The sequence below is a fragment of the Babylonia areolata genome, chromosome 4 (genome assembly GCF_041734735.1).
Source record: "Babylonia areolata isolate BAREFJ2019XMU chromosome 4, ASM4173473v1, whole genome shotgun sequence".
Taxonomy (NCBI): Eukaryota; Metazoa; Mollusca; class Gastropoda; order Neogastropoda; family Buccinidae; genus Babylonia; species Babylonia areolata.
Window position 1 is genome coordinate 13,010,866 of NC_134879.1, and position 13,627 is coordinate 13,024,492.

A 13,627-nucleotide genomic window follows, 5' to 3' on the forward strand; every position below is an offset into this window, starting at 1 on the left:
AAAGAACAGTGTTGCTGAAAGTCATGAAATATTGAATTCCCGAGGAAAAAAAATCAACAAAAAAACAAACCCCTAAAACCCCTTAATACACATCTTTTTTAACCCTGAAAATTAGCTCCGATATTCTGCTCAACCACCATGGTCTGTTTATTTTGATACTCATAGAACAAGTAGAACTGAACCTGACATCTGCATAATGTTCCAGTTGACACGAGGTGCTACAGACATACCTCCAGCACGTCAGATATGATGGAGGATTGCAAGTGGTCCAGTCTTCAGGACAGGAGATGGACAGCACGCCTTGCTGTGCTTTATAAAATCCACCACAACCTGGTCCACGCTGACCATATCGGGAGCAAGTTAGTTCCTGCTACACCATGACAACGCCGCTGTTATAGCCAGCAGTTCAAGCTCCCACAGTGTCGAACCCAGTACTTACAATTCTCACTCCCCACAAGGACCATCAGGCATTGGAACAATTTACCAGAAAACGAAGTGATGGCCAAGACTAACGACACACATGTCAAGGGCCTCCAAATTTCAACTTCAATAGGGCAGCACTTTTTTTTCTTCCAGGGCCTAAACTGGGAGCGTTTAACGGTGGTGTTTTTTCTCCATTTGTTTTTTTATTTTCTGCCAGACTCCTCTTTTTGAGTAACAGAATAATTAGAATGATGATTTTGGTGGTCGTTAAAGAAAACGCCGAGAATGAAAGCCATAGGGAAAGTCTGTTTACATTTCAAAAATGTGGTCATTCTTTGTATCTATATCACATCAAGCTATAGTTACACTGACACGTGAGAAGGGGGTCTTAGGGTGAAATGTGGCGACACAATAACTCGACAGTGCAAGCGTTAAACGGTGCAAAATTATGTACACACGTGGCCAACTTGTTGGTCTTGTTTTGACAAGGAAGAGATTTGCTCGTGGGCCTGCTGCTTGTATGTGACGTTCTTCTGTGGTGCCATAAAACTTTTTCTGTGTCCATCTCATCATTTGCTAAAGGCTCTGAGCAATCCTACCTCAAATACAAAAACACCACCAGCTACTTACGGTTCAACACACATCAGCTCCTCTGTCCACTGTAACCGCGTGGAAGAGTTTACAAACGGAAGTAAAAGTCTAGGTCGAGGACGATGGTTAACTTCCGGGATCAGTGTCAGTTGCAGTTTCTATTTCTCAAGGAATCATCACTGTGTGTTCGGTTAGTCCATGTACGCCACACAGCATCTATTCGGCAGAAGCCTGACCAACTATATAACCCAACACACTTGGTCAAGATTTTAATGTATGTTTGTGTATTTGTTTTTCTAGATTGACAGTTAATCTCATCACATTAATAACCATTCTGCCACTTTCCTCCCAATACAGGGGTATAATAAAAAGAATAAAAAATAAAACATTACATTTTTCTCTTCCAATGCAAAAGAAAACGTTTCGCCTTCTCCAAGAACACGGAAATGTTTTCGAGGTTTTTTTCGCAGAAAAAGGGCAGGGGATATTTCCGTTTTTGTGGTTGTTTGGCTGGTGGCTTTTCCTGCAACGAGCACGTGTAAAGGTAGACAACTCTAAACAAGACATTGGTTGACCGGAGGTTCCCGTCGACACATGGAAAAGTGCGGTTGTCAACAGGCAAGGGTCAGATATGTCAGCGAGGATAGAATCGCGTGTTCTATCTAGAATATATTAAATAAATAAAAGCAAATGATATAATTTTATCGTTTTCCTGCAGTTAGGTCATATCGCAGTGAACGAAACAGGTCGGCTTGCAGTGGTCATCCGCTGCTGTGACATTGAAAGTTCGCCTGTAAGGTGCAGTAACTACAGATATATATGATGAAAGAATTTTCCATTTGTGTTGAGATGAAGTTGCTTTTTACCGACACCCCCCGTTTCCCACCCTGTCTCTCGCTGTATATGAAGTAAATGAGCCTCATTCTTAGTCTGTCTTTGTCAGTGCACATGTGACTGTGTGTGTGTGTGTGTCCCCTACCCTTTCTTTCCCCCCTCAGTTTTCTTGGATACATATTGCAAGCATTTCACTTTGTGTGACTATAACTCTCCTTCAGTGTCTCTTCTGTCTTCTACAGTTGGATTCTTTATCCTTCTGCTAAATTGTGAATACATGGTTTCTTTTCAGTTGTGGATGAAGATTGATCTGTGAGAGGTGGGAAACATCTCATTGGAAGAAAAATGCCTGTGACAGAGTTAATATCATCACTTAGCACCAATCCCTACTTCAGTGCTGGAGCAGGTCTGTTTGGTGTTGGTATGGCTGCTGCAGTTCTTAAACGAGCAAGTCAGGTGAGTATACTGTCAACATTAGTCTGTACTATCAGAGTTTAGGTTTTTTTCAGGATGTCATGGGTCATTTGTTTGGTTCACCACAAAATCAATGGGTGATTTTCAAAATTAATGGGTCTGGAAAAACAACCACTTATTCCTGCCTCTGGCACCCCCAAAGGGACACCCCCACACCCAAAATATTTTAAATTGAATTTGTGCTTTGTCCATCACACTTGGTGTGTGAATTGATAACACACACACACACACACACACACACACACACACACACACACACACATATATATATATATATATAAAAATTTTATGTATATACTTTCTGATTGGTGAAGTCTCTGTCTTTTCGTTTATTTGTTTGCTGAGACATTTTGTATACTTGTGACAAACTTCAGTACAAAGTTGATTCTTCTCAAATTACCAGTTCACATGGTCAGCATCATGGTGCATGCAACCTCTAGGCAGTTTCAGCCAATTTCCTAGCATTTGATTAACCAGGACACAATATCTTCTGCGCATACACTGGTCAGGAAAGCGTCTGCTTCTTTTCAACCCAAGCAGATTTGGCCACACGTTAAACCATTTATTGGTTTTCCCAAAGACAAAATAAAAGGTTTCCAAGGATCAAAACCATTTGTTTGATTTTCTGGAACAATGACTAGATGATGCAACGTTGTGAACATTGAAGTCCAACAGTTTCCAGCAAGAAACCGCTGTGACTGCAACAGTGACTGTCAATGTCAGTGTTGGAGAAACAGTTGATGAAGCTTTTCAGTTTGTTGTTAGAAGTCTTGAAAATAATTACTTGTTGAAAGTCTTCAAACAGAAAAAGAATGTTTGTCAATGGAAAATAAAAGGAAACAGAAAATATCCACTTTTATCCAAATCAGATTTTGACAAAATGGCCTAGAGAGATAGAGAGAATGTATTCTTTATTTTTGACTTCATGTTCATATTCTTCATTTACAAGACTTCAGTTTCAAATTCATTTTCAAGACTTCATTTTTATGTACACCAAATGAAGTTTCTTCAAAGTTCATGAGTATTTTCAATTGTAACATGTCGAGTGATAACACCTTGAATTTTATCATAGCTGATTAACAACTTTTGACTTGACATGGAAAAATGTGCTGCCCTACTTGTTTCAATGTCCCATTCATCTCAGTGTGGAGAGGACAAGTGTATGTTTTGGTGGGTCTGTACATTCGTCCTATTGTTGTCCATGAGCATGGAGTAATGCTTTATCTTCACGATCTGCTTTCATGCTGACCTGAGTTTAGATTTTCCTTTCAACTTCATGACAAGAGTCAGTTTATGTCAAACTATGCGCTGGTGGTATGTTCATACTTGGGTATACAATATGACCTGTTTTCTTATGCATTTGTGGGCTGCAGCTCCTGCGCGCGCGCACACACACACACACACACACACACACACACACACACACACACACACACACACACACACACACACACACATCTTCTTGATCATTGTATTAAATATAAAACCTTAAGGGAACAATTTAAAAACAAAAATTCAAAATTCCTATAACACAGGAAATATTCCCAGTTAGGTGATGCTAACAAATGATGAATATATGCAAACAAGATTAGGAAAATTTGTTTATGAATGCTGTTGCAATTTATTGCAGTAATTGATTAATTAATTGTGTATTTTTCATTCATTCATTCATTTACCATTGCATTTGTGTCTTATAAACCTTAAAGTTTTATGACAATAAAATCTATTCTATTCTAATCACACACACACATAATATATATATATATATATACATATATACACACACACACCTATATCTATATATAAATATATGTATAATTGTACACACACACACACACACACAAGTGGGTTTTTATATGTATGACTGTTTTTACCCCACCACATTGGTCGCCAAAATCCTTCAGGGATGGACTTGACTCAGACAGCTGGTAGAATTTTTTTGGAACAGATTTTGTTGGAGATCAGTTTGTAATGTGTTTCTTGTATTGTGTTAAGCAGGGTCAGATTTTTTTTCTGCAGATGAAACACACTTTTTAAGAATGTATGTTTCTCTTGTGTTGCAGTTCGGAACCATCTTGTTCCGTCGGCACTGCATGATAACCCTGGAGGTGACGAGTCAAGACAAAAGCTTTCACTGGCTTCTGCAGTGGATATCTCGCTATGGGACCCGTACACAACATCTGAGTGTGGAAACCACATTCAGTCAGACAGATACAGGAAAGGTAGGCACTAAATGCACTCACACACACTGTATGCACACACACATTGTATGCACACACAAACACACACACACACACACACACACACACACTACACACACACATACACAGTGTATGCACACACACACAATGTCTTTCTCTCACACATCTTCTCTTGTCTTTAAAAAATTCTTGGCCTTTATTTGAAGTTCTGTACACAATGGAGATAGTTCTACCAGTTATATCGATAACACTACACTGACATTTGTTCAGCAACTTCATTCTAGTTAGCTTGTCTTTTGTATTTTTTAAATACATCTTTATTCTTGAAAAATAGTACTTCTAACCAGTGAGTTTTTGTGGCCTCTAGAGTTTCCTGTAATCAAATATAGACTTTAATACTGAGTTGATTTTATGCATTATTCATGTGTCTGAAACTTACTGGACAGACTTTACAGTTCAAACCAAACAGTGTAGTTCATGATTGTACACCCTAATGAGCTGTTTGCGCTTATACTGTGTCTGAGGACTGTGCTTGTTTGTTGTAGGTCAACACACAGTTTGACTTTGTTCCCAGCCCAGGTGCCCATTTCTTTAACTATCGTGGCTACTGGATTAGAGTTGAGCGCAACCGCGAAAAACAGATGGTCAACTTCCAAGCTGGTCTTCCCTTTGAGACTGTCACCATGACAACACTGGGCAGGAATAGAAATTTGTTCTTTGACATTTTGGACGAAGCTCGAAAGCTGGCTCTCCAGAGTCAGGAGGGCAAGACGGTCATGTTCAACGCTATGGGGGGAGAGTGGCGTCCCTTTGGTTACCCAAGAAGGAAAAGGCCGCTGGATTCTGTGATCCTGGAAAGGGGCTTGTCGGCAAAGATTCTGGAGGACGTGAGAGAATTCATCAACAGTCCCAAGTGGTACATGGACAGGGGGATACCCTACAGGCGGGGTTATCTGTTGTATGGACCGCCGGGCTGTGGCAAGAGCAGCTACATCATGGCACTCGCTGGTGAGTGTAACGTGGGCTTCTTTGTCTTCTGAGGGTGAGATAAACAGGTGGAAGTGGAATGGAACTGCCACTGATAAAAGATTCAGATTCATACTCAAATAGCCAACATCAACAAAGAGATGACCATAGTTCGACTGTCATTGATACTGATATTAGTGTACCCTTGTCAGTGACAGTTGTTGCTCAGAAGTCTTTCTTGTCAATAAAGAAGTTAATCCAGACCTACCAGTTTATCATTGGTTTAAAGTGTTTGTCATTATTTATTGCAGTTATTTCTACAGAATGTTTGCTACATTTTAGGCGCATTGAGTATGTAACAGGTGATGATGGTGTACAGCTTTTGAAGCTGAGCATAGCAGCTGTATTAAATATGTAGAAGATGAAGAGACTTAGCCTTCATTCATGCCTTGGAGAGGTGCTGGAAATATTCAGCATTGAGACTTGCATGCAGTTTGATGCATGCTACAAATGGTTCCACCTCAGAAATTAAGAGGACACCATCCGATGCCTCTGAATGGTCATCAGGTTTCTAGCTGCCCTGGACTTAAACATTGTATGTCTTTAACGACAAATCTTGCCTTGGACAGGGGCCCTGGATTACAACATCTGCGTGTTGAACCTGAGCGAGAAAGGTCTGTCCGATGACCGCCTGAACCACCTCCTGACTGTGGCTCCAGAGCAGAGCATCATTCTGTTGGAGGATGTGGATGCTGCTTTCCTCAACCGTGACCTCAGCAAAGAGAGTGAGTGTGGTGTGGTGTGGTGTGTTTGGTGGAAGGTACCATGACCTCAGTAAAGAGAGTGAGTGTGGTGTGGTGTGTTTGACTCTGGTGGAAGGTACTGTGACCTCAGTAAAGAGTATGTGTGGTGTGGTGTGTTTGGTGGAAGGTACCATGACCTCAGTAAAGAGAGTAAGTGTGGCGTGGTGTGTTTGACTCTGGTGGAAGGTACTGTGACCTCAGTAAAGAGTATGTGTGGTGTGGTGTGTTTGGTGGAAGGTACCGTGACCTCAGTAAAGAGAGTGAGTGTGGTGCGGTGTGTTTGGTGGAAGGTACCGTGACCTCAGCAAAGAGAGCGTGTGTGGTGCGGTGTGTTTGGTGGAAGGTACCGTGACCTCAGCAAAGAGAGCGTGTGTGGTGCGGTGTGTTTGGTGGAAGGTACCGTGACCTCAGCAAAGAGAGCGAGTGTGGTGCGGTGTGTTTGGTGGAAGGTACCGTGACCTCAGCAAAGAGAGCGAGTGTGGTGAGGTGTGTTTGGTGGAAGGTACCGTGACCTCAGCAAAGAGAGCGAGTGTGGTGCGGTGTGTTTGGTGGAAGGTACCGTGACCTCAGCAAAGAGAGCGAGTGTGGGGCGGTGTGTTTGGTGGAAGGTACCGTGACCTCAGCAAAGAGAGCGAGTGTGGTGCGGTGTGTTTGGTGGAAGGTACCGTGACCTCAGCAAAGAGAGCGAGTGTGGTGCGGTGTGTTTGGTGGAAGGTACCGTGACCTCAGCAAAGAGAGCGTGTGTGGTGCGGTGTGTTTGGTGGAAGGTACCGTGACCTCAGCAAAGAGAGCGAGTGTGTGCGGTGTGTTTGGTGGAAGGTACCGTGACCTCAGCAAAGAGAGCGAGTGTGGTGCGGTGTGTTTGGTGGAAGGTACCGTGACCTCAGCAAAGAGAGCGAGTGTGGTGTGGTGTGTTTGGTGGAAGGTACCGTGACCTCAGCAAAGAGAGCGAGTGTGGTGCGGTGTGTTTGGTGGAAGGTACCGTGACCTCAGCAAAGAGAGCGAGTGTGGTGCGGTGTGTTTGGTGGAAGGTACCGTGACCTCAGCAAAGAGAGCGAGTGTGGTGCGGTGTGTTTGGTGGAAGGTACCGTGACCTCAGCAAAGAGAGCGAGTGTGGTGCGGTGTGTTTGGTGGAAGGTACCGTGACCTCAGCAAAGAGAGCGAGTGTGGTGTGGTGTGTTTGGTGGAAGGTACCGTGACCTCAGCAAAGAGAGCGAGTGTGGTGTGGTGTGTTTGGTGGAAGGTACCGTGACCTCAGCAAAGAGAGCGAGTGTGGTGTGGTGTGTTTGGTGGAAGGTACCGTGACCTCAGCAAAGAGAGCGAGTGTGGTGTGGTGTGTTTGGTGGAAGGTACCGTGACCTCAGCAAAGAGAGTGAGTGTGGTGTGTTGTGTTTGACTCTGGTAGAAGGTACTGTGACCTCAGGAAAGAGTGTGAATGTTGTGTGGTGTGTTTGGTGGAAGGTACTGTGACCTCAGCAAAGAGTGTGGTGTGTTGTGTTTGACTCTGGTGAAGGTACCGTGACCTCAGCAAAGAGTGTGAATGTTGTGTGGTGTGTTTGTGGAAGGTACTGTGACCTCACGCAAAGAGTGTGGTGTGTTGTTGTTTGACTCTGGTGGAAGGTACCGTGACCTCAGCAAAGAGTGTGAATGTTGTGTGGTGTGTTTGGTGGAAGGTACTGTGACCCTCAGCAAAGAGTGTCGAGTGTGGTGTGTTGTGTTGACTCTGGTGGAAGGTACCGTTACCTCAGCAAAGAGAGTGAGTGTGGTGCGGGTGTGTATGGTGGAAGGTACTCTGACCTCAGCAAAGAGAGTGAGTGTGGTGCGGTGTTTGGTGGAAGGTACCGTGACCTCAGCAAAGAGTGTGAGTGTTGTGCGGTGTGTTTGGTGGAAGGTACTGTGACCTCAGCAAAGAGTGTGAATGTTGTGTGGTGTGTTTGGTGGAAGGTACCGTGACCTCAGCAAAGAGTGTGAATGTGTGTGACCTCAGCAAAGAGTGTGAATGTTGTGTGGTGTGTTTGGTGGAAGGTACTGTGACCTCAGCAAAGAGTGTGAATGTTGTGTGGTGTGTTTGGTGAAAGGTACTGTGACCTCAGCAAAGAGTGTGGTGTGTTGTGTTGACTCTGGTGGAAGGTACCGTGACCCTCAGTAAAGAGAGTGTGTGTGGTGTGTTGTGTTTGACTCTGGTGGAAGGTACCGTGACCTCAGCAAAGAGTGTGAATGTTGTGTGGTGTGTTTGGTGGAAGGTACTGTGACCTCAGCAAAGAGTGTGGTGTGTTGTGTTTGACTCTGGTGGAAGGTACCGTGACCTCAGCAAAGAGTGTGAATGTTGTGTGGTGTGTTTGGTGGAAGGTACTGTGACCTCAGCAAAGAGTGTGGTGTGTTGTGTTTGACTCTGGTGGAAGGTACCGTGACCTCAGCAAAGAGTGTGAGTGTTGTGTGGTGTGTTTGGTGGAAGGTACCGTGACCTCAGCAAAGAGTGTGAATGTTGTGTGGTGTGTTTGGTGGAAGGTACTGTGACCTCAGCAAAGAGTGTGAATGTTGTGTGGTGTGTTTGGTGGAAGGTACTGTGACCTCAGCAAAGAGAGTGAGTGTGGTGTGTTGTGTTTGACTCTGGTGGAAGGTACCGTGACCTCAGCAAAGAGAGTGAGTGTGGTGTGTTGTGTTTGACTCGGCTGGAAGGGGTACTGTGACCTCAGCAAAGAGTGTGAGTCACTGAGTGTGGTGTGTGGTTTGTTTGGAGGAAGGTACCGTGACCTTAGCAAACAGTGAGTGAGTGTGGTGTGATGTTTGACTCTGGTGGAAGGGTTAACCCCCTTGACGGCTGAGCCTTGGTGGACAGAGATCAGTGTGGCCTGAATTCTACGTGTGACCAATTAAGTGCTGGTTTTACTAAGCAAAACCTGCGCAGTCCCAAGAGAAAGAAGTCCAAATAAATGATGATGATGATGACATATCTTGAAGTCAAGGTCACTGGGTCACCTCAGCGTGTGTATGGTTTGCGCTTGTGCGTGTGTGCTGTGAGCTTTCCTTCCTCTTGGCATTCACAGCTACACCGGAATGAGCTTTTAAAATCCTTTCCGTCAGTCAGTTTTGATCACACTTCCTGACACCTGATCACAAGAAAGATGGCATCTAAAAAAAAGATGGAGATTCCCCTGAGACATGTACAAAGTATGGCCTCTGAAAATTGAGAGCATATACTGATATAGGTTTGCAGATAACTGGCCCTGATCTGGTCGCATTTCAACATCTTGGATGCTGCTGAAATGTGATGCTGGTGGTCAATGGGAATGTGTTGTGTGTGTGTGTGTGTGTGTGTGTGCATGTGTGTGTGTGTGAATTTGACCAAGTTTGTTGGTACATGTCATTCTTTAAACTTGCACACTTGTCCTCAGACACAGCACTAGTGGTCAAAGGGAGTATTGTGTATGTTTGAGTGTATACATGTGTGTGTGTGGTGGGGGGGGGGGGGGGGGTTGAACAGGTTTGTTAGTACATGTCATACTTAAAATGTAAACTTGCACTCTTGTCCTCAGACCCGGCAATGTATCAAGGGATGGGAAGGCTGACTTTCAGTGGTCTGCTCAATGCACTTGATGGCGTGGCATCTGCTGAGGCTCGAATCGTCTTCATGACAACCAACTACCTTGACAGGCAAGAGACTGTGCCCTTTTGTTTATACATGGTCATAAACATAAACTGTGACATGCCTGTCTGAGTGTGTATGTGTGCGTGCTTGAAATTCATTCTTCTAAATCTGCTCTTCTCACAGACGATCATATTTTTACATTCACAGGACTAGGAATGTCTTTGAAGAAAGGCCAGTGTTATTTTGCTTTCTTTCTGAGTTTCTCTGTGCCCAACTTCAACTGTGAGAATAATTTTCTGACATTCACTTTTATTTCTTGTCAAACGTTTTTATAAAGTCACATGGCAATTGAAAGAACAAAGGATTCCATAGAACTAGTTTATCACAGACATCTATTTCATATGAAGAAAAAAAAAGCAGTGTATTATATTTTAAGAGAAAAAGACAACTACCGTAAAGTTTGGTCCATAAGCCACAACTTTTTACCCCAGCTTCAACCTCTGCAGCTTATACAGTGATGCGGCTTATTTGCGGATTTTAACGATCCTGGGAGTGTCACGTTCTTGTCTATTCTTAGCTGCTCTTCAACTCACCAAAATCATGATTTCTGTCCATGAATTTTTGGATGAGCTTCAGGATTTATAAATCAAATCCGCACACATTAAAGCCTTCAGATCAGCATTCAGTTCTACTCTGCTCAAGCGTACACCCTCATCATGCCGAAAACACGATGTTATGCCTATGATGCAGCCTTCAAATTGAAGGCAATCGACCTAGCAGACGACAGTGCAAGCGATGAACCAGCAGTGACCTCCACCTTCATGTTCATGAAGTGAAAGCGAGGCTGAAGTTAGTGACAAGATGGCGGAGGAAGCTGTGCTGGTTCTCTTCAACTCAGACACTGAAGACGAAGATTTTAGTGGATTCAGTGAGCAGGATGACATTGAATAAATGTGACTATCCCTAAATTATGGATCTTATTTTCATTGTGTTTATTTTATTTTTTTTTGTGGCACTAGCAGTATTTTCGCTTGCTTTTCTTTGTGTTGTTCCCGCTTGTCTTTATTTCATAACCTACAGTATCGACAGCTTTTCTGTTTTGTATCAGTATGTGTTCCGGTACCGGAAATAAGTGCAGCTTATAAACCGGTGCGGCTTATGTATGTATAAAGTTCAATTTTTTCCAAAATTTAGTGGGTGCGGCTTATATACCAGTGCGCTCAATAGACCGAACTTTACGGTACCTCATGAATGCTTAATTCTTGCGTTTGCTGTTTCAGACTGGACCCTGCCTTGATACGACCAGGACGAGTGGATATGAAAGAGTTTGTCGATTACTGTTCACACTTTCAGCTGACCCAAATGTTCCTGCGCTTCTACCCAGAGGAGCCAGAGTCCAGGGCTTCTGAGTTTGCCCAGCTTGTGATGGCGAGTGGAAAACCCGTCAGTGCAGCCCAGGTGCAAGGGTTTTTCATGATGCACAAGTCTGACCCTGACGCTGTCCTGAAGAATGTGGAAGAGCTGTCCAGTGTATGACAAAGAAAGTGACAAGCGTTTTGTTTTCAGTGTGTTCAGTGTGTGAGGAAGACAGTGATTGCGTTTTGTTTCTGTTGCATGCATGCTTTTTTTGTTACTGTGTATATGAAGTGAATACAGGATGAATGATGAAGTAACAGTTTTAAAAACTGTGTGTGTGTGAATGTGTGCACATGTTAAAATGAGAAATAATAATGATTAGTTCAGAATTTTAGAAACAGTGTTTGTGTGTGGGTGTCTGTGGCACGTGAAAATGGGTATATATTATTCAACTCCACCTCTGCAACCTATTCAGAGTATAAAACACAATATTCAAATATTAAACCCACCTATTCCTTTATTTATATGACTGTATATTTACACATGCTGCTGTTGTCAATGCTACCTGCATGATAAAATAACCTTTAATGTCATGTACATATGCACTAAATAGCTACACATACCCCAGCATACTTACATTCATGTACACATAATTATGAACATTCATTTGTAGAAAACTATTAATACTGTGACAAAAATGTAAATTAAAATTTTTAAAAGTTAAAACATTTACAAATACAGACAAAACACTTTCCCTTCAAATTTTTTTAACAGATATATTTAACAAAATGCAGTGGTATAAAATGCTGTAAAAACTGAGAGACACCTGTAACAACAGGCCCAGGCCCAGGACCAAACGCACACAACGTCACAGGATCAAGACAATGTGCTCAGCACTGCTGACAGACCAGTTTCAGTTATAAGGAAGTGTCAAAGCATGCAGACTCACCTTTATGCACAACACCTCATCTGCTTCATTAAAAAAGAGAAGAAAAAAAAGGAAACCTGACTTGTCCGGCCTTGAGAATGCTACAAATGCAAGTTGCAGAACTGAAAGAGATGGGAACAAAAGGAAATTTTCTATCTAAAACTACGTTTAAGTAACATACATACCGTGACCCACTAGTGCAGACTCCGGCAGGGGTCTGACATTCCTGTCCTGTGCAAACTACTATCCGCCTATGCGGAGAAAACTAAAGTAGCTACGGCCGATAACCTCCTGGAAGTAGGTTACCTCCCCTTTGCCCCCCTGACTAGCGCCTTCTTTTTCCGGCAGCCATCATGACTCCTGTTCCTGTGCTCTTCATAAGGCTACAAACTGCAGTTATAAATCATACTGAAATTTAAACAAAATAAACCAAATGGATAAGCAAATAAAACATAGTCAAATAAAAAGGCACATATGAATAATAAAGTCAACTGTAAAAGGGCCTCATTCAGCAAACTTATATGCATGCACACATGCACAAATTTGTAGTCTCACAGACTGTCAGGCCCACCCCCCACCAACACACATGCTCCAGCCCACCATCTGCATACACTGATAATTATACTCTGACACATGCATATGACACACATATAAATGTTATGTGCATCTTACATAGAGGAGTGCAGTGATGGCCTAGAAGTAACCCGTCCGCCTAGGAAGCGAGAGAATCTGAGCGTGCTGGTTCGAATCATCGGCTCAGCCGCCAATATGTTCTCCCCCTCCACTAGACCTTGAGTGGTGGTCTGGACGCTAGTCATTCGGATGAGACAATAAACCGAGGTCCTGTGTGCAGCATGCACTTAGCGCACATAAAAGAACCCACGGCAACAAAAGGGTTGTCCCTGGCAAAATTCTGTAGAAAAATCCACTTCGATAGGAAAAAGAAATAAAACTGTATGCAGGAAAAAAAGAAAAGAAAAAAAGGTCGGCACTGTAGTGTAGCGACGCGCTCTCACTGGAGAAAGCAGCCCGAATTTCACACAGAGAAATCTGTTGTGATAAAAAGAAATAGAAATACAAATATAAATATCTGAAAGTAGTAAAAAAATTTAGATATCTATATTTTTTAAAAATAAAACACTGCTCATCACTTGGAGAAGATCTGCAGACCTGTCGTCTGTCCACACCGACACATCATTCAACAATCGATGGGTTTTTCTTCTTTACCCCAAGTCCTGAATGTCTGAGGAAAGCAGAATAAAATCATGGTGTGTCACATCAGTGCACTCTCACCTTGTGTTGACTAAGATAAAAGATGACACTGCTTTGTTTGTTGTTGTTGACAGCAGTGAAAAGACTATGTCCTCGCAGGGAATCCGTCAACCAGTGAAACTACATTGAAAATTGAGAAGTTGACACCTTGTTCATTAAAAAAACCAAAAAAAAAAAACCAAAAAAACCC

At 42.9% G+C, this 13,627-nt stretch overlaps 1 protein-coding gene across 6 annotated transcripts; it reads left to right on the forward strand.

The window, feature by feature from the left end:
• The first annotated feature begins 1,138 nt into the window (after positions 1–1,138).
• LOC143280872 (mitochondrial chaperone BCS1-like) lies at positions 1,139–13,618 on the forward strand. 6 transcript variants are annotated; one of them, XR_013055065.1, is made up of 8 exons: positions 1,651–1,812; positions 2,141–2,304; positions 4,386–4,544; positions 5,069–5,531; positions 6,119–6,274; positions 9,829–9,946; positions 11,162–12,331; positions 12,364–13,618. XR_013055065.1 is itself a non-coding variant. In XM_076585610.1 (7 exons), exons 2-7 carry the CDS (start codon positions 2,194–2,196, stop codon positions 11,415–11,417), a joined length of 1,263 nt encoding a protein of 420 aa, XP_076441725.1. In that variant the 5' UTR covers positions 1,139–1,288; positions 2,141–2,193; the 3' UTR covers positions 11,418–13,618. The 6 variants fall into 6 exon arrangements, 5 of the variants coding, with proteins under 5 accessions (XP_076441725.1, XP_076441724.1, XP_076441723.1 ...); XM_076585610.1 differs by lacking the exon at positions 1,651–1,812 and adding an exon at positions 1,139–1,288 and having other exon boundaries at positions 11,162–13,618; XM_076585609.1 differs by lacking the exon at positions 1,651–1,812 and adding an exon at positions 1,562–1,638 and having other exon boundaries at positions 11,162–13,618.
• The last annotated feature ends 9 nt before the right edge of the window (positions 13,619–13,627 follow it).

Bases quoted from the DNA above. Each gene is read 5' to 3' on its own strand.
- LOC143280872 (XM_076585610.1), top strand. From the start codon at position 2,194: ATGCCTGTGACAGAGTTAATATCATCACTTAGCACCAATCCCTACTTC. The intron at 5,532-6,118 runs GTGAGTGTAACG...TGCCTTGGACAG, and splicing joins CTACATCATGGCACTCGCTG to GGGCCCTGGATTACAACATC. The intron at 9,947-11,161 runs GCAAGAGACTGT...TTGCTGTTTCAG, and splicing joins ACAACCAACTACCTTGACAG to ACTGGACCCTGCCTTGATAC.